Source organism: Trichechus manatus, unplaced genomic scaffold (genome assembly GCF_000243295.1).
Source record: "Trichechus manatus latirostris isolate Lorelei unplaced genomic scaffold, TriManLat1.0 scaffold00244, whole genome shotgun sequence".
NCBI classification, from domain to species: Eukaryota; Metazoa; Chordata; class Mammalia; order Sirenia; family Trichechidae; genus Trichechus; species Trichechus manatus.
Window position 1 is genome coordinate 2199339 of NW_004444180.1, and position 11019 is coordinate 2210357.

The window sequence follows — 11019 nt, forward strand, 5'->3', positions numbered from 1 at the left end:
TGAAGGGTCAGCCCTGTGGGGTGGGGTCAGCCCTGCAGGTGAAGGGTCAGCCCTTCAGGTGAGGGGTCAGCCCTTCAGGTGAAGGGTCAGCCCTGCAGGTGAACAGTCAGCCCTGCAGGTGAGGGTGCTGAACCCCTGGGTGGCACGAGGCCCCCCAGATGCTCAAAGACTGCAAGGCCTCACATGAGAGAGGGTCCTGGTGGGGCCAAGGCCGATGGTCCCCCAGCTGTGGTTCCGAAAGGGGTGAGGAATGGGCAGGAGCGGCTCCAGAGGCTGAGCCTGGTTCACATCCCGGCTCTGCCCATGGATCGGAGCTGACAGGCCTTGGACAAGCTGCCACGGCCCTCCGGGTCCTGTACCCGTGAGGATGCCCTGAGCAGTGCTGGGCAGCGAGGCCAGGCTAACAAACCCTAATCATTGGCTCTAGAACTTTCTTTTCTGGGGCCCTATGGAACTGTGGAATAGGCCAGCCCTGGGAGACCTGCCTGTAAACCTTCCCCATTGGCAGGTTAAATTGACCTGTGAGGACAGCCCAGGGCAGCGGTAGGATCCAGCCCGGAGCAGCGGTGGGATCCAGCCCAGGGCAGCCGTGGGATCCAGCCCGGAGCAGCGGTGGGATCCAGCCCGGGGCAGAGGCGGGATGGGGCTCCAGGGCAGTGACAGGGAGCGGAGGGGACTGAGGGCGTCCTCTCCTGCCCCAAGTCTCCTTGGCTGATGGGCTGGGGATTCAGAGGTGCAGAGACCCCTCCCCAGTGAGGAGCCTCAGGCCTCAAGAACACAGGGACTCACCACCAGATTCCACCTTAGCATGGAGCAGCCTCTCCCAGCCCCTCCACCTGGGGCTCATTCCTCAGGGAACTTCTCCTCCCTGGCACACCATGGCCGAGCCCAGTGGCCATGCAGACAGCGCCTTTCCCACGGAGGACGCCTCAGTGCCCTCTGGCCCCCGGTGCCCAGAGGAACCAGCCCCATGATAGCCCCCCGCCCCGAGGGCCAAGGCCCGGAGGGTGAACGCAGCTCCCCCAGGATTCCCAGGGAGAAGCCACAGGGCGGTGGGCGGAAGTCCCTGAGGCCTGCACCCCCCTTAGCCCCCATCGCCCCTGGACACAGAATGTGAGCGCCGTGCAGCCTCGGCCTTGGTGGGCACCCCCGTGCTGACCCAGCCAGCCTAGGATCAGCTATCTGCTGGGCATGGTCGTGGGCAAGGCCCAGAGGGGCGGGGGGCTGGTACAGACGGGTAGGCGTGTGCAATGGTGGGGGGCGCGCACTTACACACGGGGGCAGCAGTGTGACAGGCTCTGTGCGGACGCCAGCCCGATCCCACACTGCGGCCCTCATTCTCATGCCTGTGCCGGCTTGTCTGGAAGGACCAGATCCCTGAGCCAGGAGACTGGGACAGCAGACCTGGGTGTGTCAGGTGGCGGCCCGGAGGGGCACGGAAAAGGCCCAGCTTGCCCTCCTGAGGAAGGAGCTGAGGGCGCAGTGGGTGGACCTGCCGAGTAATCACGGCAGCCACCAGCTCTTGTGAGTCAACACACTGAGCTCTCTGCAGGCTTCGGTTCCCTCCTGGTGGAAGAGACCCCGAGAGATAAGGAATGCTGCCGAGCCACACAGCCGCAGCAGGGCCGGCCTGGCCAGGGTGCACGTCCTACTGGCCCCAGGGCACTCAGGACGTGCGAGGAGGCAAGGCTGTGTTTTCTGTGTCCATCCGGGCCGACATCCACCCCTTTCTTATTCACCGAGCAGGAGGTGCCCGGCGGCCCATGCCCCACAGTGAGGGGCTGGAGGATGGCAGCTCCACGTGTGCCTGGGAAAGGGCAGCATGGGCTGCATCTGGAGCCCACAGTGATTTCTGAGCCAGGACGCAGCCCCGCGGCGTCCTCCTCCTCCAGGAAGCCTCCCCGCCTGCACTTCCCGGAGGTCCCATTCGGCTGGTGGTGGAAGGGGGGGTTGGGCCCCAGCTCCCCCTTTGGCTGCTCTTTCTCAGCCCTCTTCCTCCCGCCAGGGCCGGGATGCTCCACCCGCTCTTTTCCCACAGCTGGGCCTGGGTCAGGGGGCGTCCCCCAGGGGCAGCCAAGAAGGCCCACCACCCCCTCCCGTGTCAACACAGCAACAGCAGACCTCAGGGGGCCACAGCCCAGGTCCCGAGGCCTCAGGCCCCCCAGGGCTAGCAAGGCTCAGCCTGACCCCGTGTTTCTCAGGCCTGCAACCTGAGATCCGGAGAGGGAGAGCGACTTCTCTGGGTGGCACAGTAAGTCCGGGGAGCAGCCAGGTCCCCCAGGCCATTGGTTGTGGGGGAGGGCAGTGTCCCTAACGGAGACCTGGGAAGGACAGGCCTGGACCAGGACCAAGTTCTGAATGGAGGCTGGACTTTGAAGAAGAAAAGCGTGCTTCGACTCACAGCGTGGGGGCGCCAGCTGTTTTCCAAAAACACAGATGGGCCGGGAAGGGGGTCGGAGCAGAGGAATGTAGGGCTGCCTTTGGCCTTGACCCCCCACCCCCAGAGGTTCTGCTGAGTCAGCGGCCAAAAAGCTGGGGCAGGAATGGCCGGGGGGGTCCAGCTTGATCTAAGAGCAGAGACCCTTCCCCAGTCACAGGGGATCTGGGGGTGGTGGCCAGGGGCTCAGCCCCCAGGGCCCTGCAACCTTGGCCCCAGGGGTCCCTGGGTCTAGACTTTTAGGTGTTTGTGGGGAGGGGACAAGGAGGCAGACTCCCACCCCACCCTGGGACCGAGGGACCCTAAGCCCTGGCCAGCCTGTGGACACCCTGGGCCTGGGCTCCTGGTGCCCCCCAGAACTCCGTCCTCACCCAGTGCCCTGTGTGGGGACAAGCGAGCCCTCAGGGGTAGGCTTCAGGGGCCCCCCCACCCCCTGGGTGCCTCAGAGACTGTCTCAGGGTCTGTGAGGTCAGAGACAGGGTCACCTGCCCCCAGCAGGTGGGCAGGAAGTAGGGGGTCTGAGCTGAGGGGTGGGAGCTTGCGGGCACCTCAGGAGCAGAGAAGTAAGCCGAAAACCCCAAGGAGGAGGTGGGGGTGGGCAGCACGTGCTGGGTGCCGGCAGGGCCCAAGGAGGCCCTGGGAGGCTGGGCTGACTGCTCCCCGCAGTGGGGGTGGCTAGGGAGGGCCCTCGGGCCATCTCGTCCTCTTTCCAAGGAATCTGCCCTGCTGTCCCTGTGCTGGGCTCGGGCCAGAAACAATGGTTCCAAGGGGGGAGGGGCGAGGGGGGAAGGGAAGGAAGGGGTGCTCACTGTCAACAGTTCCCAGACCAAGACCCACCCCTACCCCTCAACGTTCTTCCTGCGACTGGCCTCTCCCCACTCAGCTCTGGGATGGAGGGATGGGGCACAGAAGGGAAACAGCAAACTCACTCAGCTGGGCCCAGCGGGGCACCTCCTGAGCCTGGGCTCTCCTGCCCCCGAAGCCCCCACCTCACGCTGAGAACAAGGACTTGGCCTTCCAGGCGCAGTGGCCCCCAGCCTCAGTGTCCCTCACGCCCTGGATATCCTATGCAAAGGGCCAGCTGGGCAAGGGCCAGGGAAGGGCCAGGGTGATTGGGCCTCGGTTTGCTCATCGGTAACAGGCAGTTGGGGTGAAGTCTCCCCTAAAGCATCTCCAGCACCAGATCTCTGTGGTTCTACGGGCTGGGGGCCAGACTCGCTGGAGACTTTCACAGAAGGCTAGAGAGCCCGGGATTGCCCAACTGCCTCTCTGAGCCTCCAGGTCTAGAAGCCTGGGGCAGAGGCAGCCTGGGGCCCCCGTATCACCAACTCTTCTCTTCGTCCCAAACCTCACACCCTCGGGAGACCAGGATGGCCCCTCACCCGGGTACCCCCACAGCCCTCCCAGTGCCTGCTTTTGGAAACACATGACCAGGCCTGGGGCAGTGCCCTGGGCCCTCCTGGACAGCGGACCCCCACAGGGAGGTCCAGCTTGCAGACTAACTCAGCTCAGGTGGGGATGGGGGTGGGGGAAAGAAAGAGAGCATCAAAAGTGAGGCTTTGGAGCCCTCTGCCGGCACATCTGCAAATGACCACCCCCTGCCTGCAGCCTGGCCCACTACAGATGCCCACCCAAGCAAAGCCGCTGCTGGGGAGGGGGCGCCCCTATGGGGGCCCCAAGGGCTGCTCCCGGTGTCCACAGCCCTGCCTCCCCTCAGCGTGGCCAGAGACAGACATGCCTTGTGCACTGCCAGCCACCTCTCCAGGAGCCCTGCTTAGGGGCTACCTGTACGGGGCAGGTGGGAGGCAGTCCCCTGGGCCTGGGTCCCTGCCGAGCACAGAGCCCTCAGGCAGGGCGGCCCTCAGCACCCCTACCTCCACCTCCCATGCCCCTCTTGGTCTGTTCAGGCCTGGAGGCCAGCGAGGAAGGTCAATATTTACTGCTGATACCGTCACTGAGACGGCAAATAAATAGTGCCAAGGGCCAGGTGGAAGTGCCAGCCCATAATGCCAGCTCGAGGACAGACGCAACCCAGGAGGCCTGCCTGGAGGCAGCTGTGCCCACCGGCAGAACCTCCTAAGGCTGGGGCAGGGGCAGGCTTCACCCCCACACACTTGCGGGATGAGCAGACAGATGCAAGGACATGTGCAGGGCCAGATGGCTACACCTGGACAGCGTCCCCCAGAGCCTGGCCCCCAAGACCTCACCGGGGGTTGTCCACGTCTGTGAGGGGCGGGCAGGGTCGGCGGTCTTAGGGAGGACTGAGACCTTCCTCAGCGCCAGGCTCAGACATGCTCAGTTCATGGGGTTGTTGTGAGGATTAAATAAGATACCACATGTAAAACTCTTGTTGCTGTGTGCCATTGAATCGATTCTGGCTCATAGCAACCCTACAGGACAGAGTAGAGCAGCCCCCTAGGGTTTCCAAAGCTGTAATCCGCTACAGAAGCAGACTGCCGCATTGACTGGTGGGTTCCAGCTGCAGACCTTTCAGTTAGCAACCAAGCAGTTAACCTCTGTGATACCAGGGCTTCTTATAAAGCTTTTAAGCCCATTGCTGTCGAGTTGATCACAACTCATACTGACCCTATAGGACAGAGTAGAATTTCCCCATAGGGTTTCCAAGGAGTGTGGCCACAGGTCAGGGGCAGCCAGGTTGCGAGGGAGGCAGGGTCTGTCCTCCCAATTCCCGGAAGGGGTGGGGCGGGGCGGGGCATGGCTGGCAGGTGGGTGGGGTGGCCCTGGGGGCTCTGGGAGTCGCCCTCACTTCCTGCTGCTCTTGAGTGACACCAGCATCGGGCCCTGCCCCCTCAGGCCCTGGACGGCAGCCCCTGGGCTTCTGGGGTCAGTGCCCAGGGCAGTGTGGTCAGGAGCTTCAATCTGACCTGTCTCCTCCATCCTTTGCCTGGTGACCTTGGGCTGCCCCTTGTCTCTGGCCCCACGACATCGTCCGTGTGACAGGGATGGAGAGACCACCCACTCCCCCCGAGTCCCTGACCCCCACACCCAGGAGGCTGTCTGTGGCACCTTTTCAAGGGGGAGACTCTGAACGCGAGTCCTGGGGACCAGGGCTGGGACAGGTCTCACGGCGGCAGTGGGGGACAGAAGGCAGTCATGCACCACAGTGGGGGCACGGCCTGGCCTCGTCTTTTTCAGGTTGGCACAGACACCACCCCCTCCACTTCAAGCCAAAGGCCCCCCAGGAAGGAGGTGCTGAAGTCCCAGAAAGCCAGGCTCTTCTGGGGACACTCACGTGTCCACAGCCCCACTCAGAACCTACAGGCCTGGGATGGACCCCGAAGGCCTCAGGTCCCCCAGCCCCCACAGCCTCTGAGATTGTTGGCACCTGAGAGGGAGGAGCTGCCCCCGGTCCTCCGCCAGGGTCTTCCAGCCAGGCAGGACCTGCTTTGCCAACTGTCCCTGAGGGCTGCACGGCCGGCCGGCTGGCTCCCGGTCCCCAGCTGGGCCACGTACACGTACCTCAGCCCCGGCGGGACACCTGTTCCTCCACTGAGCCGACAGGCAGCCTGGGCTCCCCTGCCGGTCTGCTTCGGATCCAGCCACCTCTCCCCTCCTCTTCCGGGTCCAGCGTCCGCTGTCTCTCGTCCTCTGACTGCTGAGCCCTGACCCACTCCAGGGGCGGGGCTTGCCAGGGGCCTGTGACACCTCCTGCTGGGATGGGGTCCAGGGCAGCCGAGGGGGTACTGGGAGGGCTCTGTTCCCATCTAGGGCAGCCTCCATGTGCCCGCGGCCACCTGGGCCCAGGTGCCCAGCCCTGGCCTCCTGCCCCGCACGGCCAGGTGGAGCTTTCAGGAGAGGTGCAGATTGGTTTGGCCCAGCTGGCTGGAGAACTGGCCAGGACTCGGGGCAGCCAGGGTCACCTGTTGACCTCCAGGCCCAACTAGCCCGGCCAGCCCCCGGCCTCACCTCTGCCACCCAGCCTCGGCCTGGGCTGGGTGCCCAGTGGAGCCAGCCTTGGCTGCTGTGGGTGCTGGAAGGAGGCTGGAGGGCCAGGGTACCCAGGCTCCATCAGGCCCCCCGGAAGACCTGAACCCAGTGTAGCCTTGTGCTCGGTCGGGGCAATTGGGCACTGTTGAGGCAGCCATCCCTTTGTGGCTAAAGCAGTCTGGGCAGGTGGGCCTGGCGTCCGGGTCTGCAGGGAGGTGGGGAGCCCCTGGCCCTGGCCCTGGCTCTGGGGCCCTGCGACCCCCCAGCCCTGCAGCTGCACTGATTCTGAAGCCTCTGCTCAGTGCCACGGTGGTCCGAAGTCCGTCCCTCGGCTCGTGGGGGCCACCGGGCCCACCCCCTTTCCTCCAGGGCACTAACTGGACCCTCGGGGCCTCTGGCCAGGTCTGGGCTGGGGGCTGTAGCCACCCCCGACCTGCCAAGAGCTGGGGATAGTGGCACTGAGGAAGGGTCAGGGTGGGGCATCTCTGGGCCCCTTGTCCATCCCCCTCCCCAGCAGGACAGTCTTCCCCCAGCTCAGGAGGACTCAGTCACAAATAGCCCAAAAATAGAGCCCGTCGGGCTAGGTGGGGAGGCAGCTCCGGAATGTTCTCTCTCTTTCCTCGATCGGTTCTCTGGGAGCTGTGACAGCGCGGAGCTGTGGAGCAAGGAATGTAGCTCCCGGCAGGCCCACCCCCCACCCCCACCTTCCAGGGACACCGACAGGGCTTCTCTGAGGGCTTGAGGCAGGGCGGGGAAGCGGGCAGCCGAGCTGAGCCCGCCGCCGGGGGTCCAGGACGCTGGGATTGCAGAGTGATGGCGTGAAGGGGTCCCGCCCGGGTGTCCCTGTGCACCCCGCCCCACCCCGCCCGGCCGGCCATCCCACACCCGAGCCACACAGACAACAGACACCGCAGAGCTCATTCAGGGGGTTTATTCGGTCACTGGGGTGCGGGAGGCCGGGCGGGCCGGGCCCCCCTAGTTACAGTAGTTCTCCAGCTGGTAGAGCGAGCAGACTCCAGTGCAGCATTGCTCCACGATGCCACGCTTCTCCCTGGGCACCTCGGCGGGGAAGGGCTGCCGGCCGCCTGCGCCCGGCTCCACCTTCCCCACTGTGGGTGCACAGGGAGAGACACAGGGATACAGTCAGAGGGGGCGGCACCCCACCACCCCCATACCCCACGGCACCGCCCTGGGAGAATGGGGCCAGTCATTCTCTCTGCCCCCCACTCTCCCACCTGCTCCGCTGTGCTCAGGGCATGCGGGGTCGCCCCAGGGGTGGGCACGGAGGCCGGGGGATCCAAAGTCCACACACGCTGCTGCCCCCAAACCCCAGGACAATGCCACAGCTGCACCCCACACACCTGGGCACCCCACACACCTGGGCTGCTCCTCTCAGCCCTGATCTCCCAGCCCACCAGGCACCCCTGGGACAGGCCCCTCCCACAGAGACACCACCGAAAACCTCGTTGCCATCAAGACTCATAGTGACCCTATAGGACAGAGTAGAACTGCCCCATAGTGTTTCCAAGGAGCGCCTGGTGGATTTGAACCGCCGACCTTTTGGTTAGCAGCCATACACTTAACCACTGTGCCGCCGGGGTTTCCCCACCGAGACCCAGAGCGGCCTTGACTAAAAGGCCCAGCGGCCTTGTGCTTGCCTCGTTCCCTAGAGATCCCTGGCATCCGCCACCCCTGCCACGTCACAGAAGACCCCAGCCCGCCGGGACTTGGTTCCACAATACCACCCCTCCCCGAAGCTGCTGCTGTCCTAGGAGGGGAGCAGAATGGGGGCACTGGTTTGGGCCACTGCCTGCAGGGACAGCCTGTAGGTGGGGAGGGCGGCCGGGTTCTGGGGGTCCCGCCGGCTCTGGGCTGCGAGGCCTCAGCCCCTGACGCTGTCCTCCCCTAGGCCTCCAGCTCAGCGGCTTGTAGGCATCGCAAGGGAACTTGGTTTTCTTTGTGAAAAGCCCACCTGACTCCCCGCCGGGGCCAGCCGCCAGTGAACCCCCCTCGGCCCTTGCCGGGGAGAAGGCTCACCTTGCGGGTCTTCCAGCTCCCGGCGGGTCTTGGGGGTGTAGAAGAAGCCCCGCTCCCCGCACACCAGGTACAGTGCCTCCACCAGGTGGGAGCCACACAGGTGCTGGTTGACGAAGGCCCTGGCAGGGGGCGGTGCTCCTACGGCCAGCAGAGCCAGAAGCGGCAGGAGGCGTGTCCACAGGGCCATGGCGAGGGTGGTGACCTGGGAACAGGCCGGGTTGAAGCTGGCTGGGGGCTCGTACCCCTCCCCAGGACCCCCAGTACTTAGCCCCAGAGTCCCCAGGAGAGAAGCCCTGGCCCCCTGCCCCCTTGCAAAAGGCCAGCCTGGGGTCTAGCACCCACACAGACCTGCTTGCTGATGGCCCCAGGTGCAGTGGTCTGGATGGCTGGGGGCTGCCGGGCCCGCTGGCTTTATAGCCCCCCGAGCCCACCTTCCCGGCCCCCAGCCTGCCACCCTGCCCATTAGGGCTTCGGGGGCGGGGGCGGCAGATGGCCGGCGGGGGGCTGAGGTGGCACTTTCTGGATCATTTCCGCAGAGCTGGACCTCCCGGCACGTCCCTGGTCGTCAGCACCTCTCGGCCATAGGGTCATTAACGCCCTAACGAGGGACTTGATGACAGAGCTGTCCCTGTCCCAGCGGGGGACAACGCCTCAGCAGAACAGACCCCCACCCGGCCCCCACCGCGTTTCCAGGTCAGTCTGGAGAGCTGGGGCTGGGGGAGGGCAGCGGGGGCAGCTGAGGGGGGAGACCCTGCCCCTGCGGTTCCAGCCCCCAAGACCCGCAGTGGCCCCATGGACAGACCACAGCATCCCATCTCATGGCCACGGGGGAGGGAGGTGAGGTGCCCCCACCCCACCCCACCCCAGGACAGCAGCCCCAGCTGTGACCCCAGGCTGGGAGACAAGGCGGCCGTGGGGCTCCCACAGGCCTACCCCGCCTCTCTTGGCCCCCGTTTGTCATCTTTAAAGTGGGGTGGTAGGCCCCCCTCCGTGTGGCCGCCATCAGGACTCTGTGGACCAGGTGCCCTTTGACCTACAACTCTTTCATGAGCCCCCCACACTGGCCATGTGACCCCTTCTCCCACCCCTGGATGGGCCCCCCTGACAGGCTCCCCACCCTGTGGGTGACAACAGACTCCCAGCACAGCCCCTGCCTCCTCTGCCTCCAACCCCTTCCTCAGCCCCAGAGCCAGGGCCCCAGAGAGCAGCTGGAACGTTCCAGCCTGTTCTGCCCAGGGGTAGGCGGAGTCCTGCTCCTGCCCCACCCAGGGGATCTGAAGGGAGCTTGGGGATATCCTGAGCCCCGGCCCCTCTGTGCCTGCTGCCCCTACCTCGCACAGCTCTCTTCTCCCCAGCCCATCAGCATGGATCCCCAGCTGGGCTCCTGGGCCTGCCTCCTGGGGCTGTGACTTCGTGGCCAGGCCCACAGCTCGCGGGCTCTGTGGAGGGGGCACCCCCACTGCTCTCCCTGCTGCCCCTTCATGTGCGGTGGCCACCTGGAGCCACCACGGTTCTCCTGCCCCCTCCAGCCAGGGAAGATGTGGGTGCCTCCTTGAGTGGGCTGTGCAAGAAGGGTGGGGGGCATCCAGGTGGGAAGGTGGGACCAAGGGGCACAGCCGGCGTGGGAGGGAGATGGGGTAAGCCGTCAGCCTCAGGCAGCTGGCTTAGCCTATCCCCACGGTCTTGATGGGGGTCACAGCCCTTCAGAAATGGCCACAGTTAGGACCCTCTGGACTGAAGGGACAAAGGGCTGGGTATGGACAAGGTACTTGATGGAAGGACAGACAGCCAGTGAGGGCTGGGGAAGGGATGCTCTGCCCAAGAACGTTTTGATGGATGAATAGGAGTTTGCTAGGATGGACATCGCAATGACTTGGAGCCAGGAGCCTGGCAGGGTGTGGCTGGAGACCCCCGGGAAGGGTCTCAGCTTCACCCCGCAGGCCAGAAGAAGGGGCACCTCACAGAAAGTCCAGAAGCTGCTCTCTCCAAGGGCCGGAGGAGACAGGTGTGGCAGGTGGGCACCCAGGCTGGGGCCTGCCTGGCAGGGCTGGGGGTGATGCTCAGGACACTGGGGGGTGCTGGGGGCGTCCTGCAGACCCCACAATCCAGTCCCCACTGCCTTGCTAGAGAGACTGAGGCTCGATGGGTCGCCCAGGGCCCAACATAGCTGACGTCTTTGCATGCTTCAGCACACATTTTGGGAAGCACGTACAGGCCCCTCTCAGCACCCAAGTCCTGCCCCCGGCCAGGCCCCTTGAGTGGGGTGATGAGGAGGCCCAAGGCAGCCATGCAGAAGGACAGGCTGCCCTTTCCCTCCCCTCCACCCCTGTTCCTCTGATGCTCCGGAGGCCTGGCGCCCTGGTCTCTTCCTACTGGGGACCCTGGGCGCAGGGAGATGGGGCGTGGCCATAGCCCTTCCCCAGAGACCACTGCCGCCCCCATCAGCACAGCCTGACCCTGCCCCCACCCTTGGACCCAGGGCTCCCGGTCAGCCGGCCTCTACCTGTCGCTGCTGCCCCCACAGAGACAGGGAGCCCAGCTCATGCCCGCCAAGCCCTGCAGAGCCACTAAGGGTCCAAGCAGGCCGGGTCCTCTGA

General features: G+C 65.4%; 1 protein-coding gene across 1 annotated transcript; it reads right to left on the reverse strand.

Moving 5' to 3' along the window:
• Nucleotides 1-7360: 7360 nt before the first annotated feature.
• INS (insulin) lies at nt 7361-8609 on the reverse strand. Its single transcript, XM_004389389.1, has 2 exons — nt 8423-8609; nt 7361-7494 (listed from the first exon to the last, which is right to left on the reverse strand). The coding sequence occupies exons 1-2, from the start codon at nt 8607-8609 to the stop codon at nt 7361-7363; spliced, it is 321 nt and encodes a 106-aa protein (XP_004389446.1).
• Nucleotides 8610-11019: the final 2410 nt, after the last annotated feature.

Excerpts from the sequence above, each read along its gene's own strand:
- INS (XM_004389389.1), bottom strand. The coding sequence starts at position 8,609 with ATGGCCCTGTGGACACGCCTCCTGCCGCTTCTGGCTCTGCTGGCCGTA. Across the intron at positions 7,495-8,422 it reads GGAGCTGGAAGACCCGCAAG|TGGGGAAGGTGGAGCCGGGC; the intron begins GTGAGCCTTCTC and ends GTGCACCCACAG.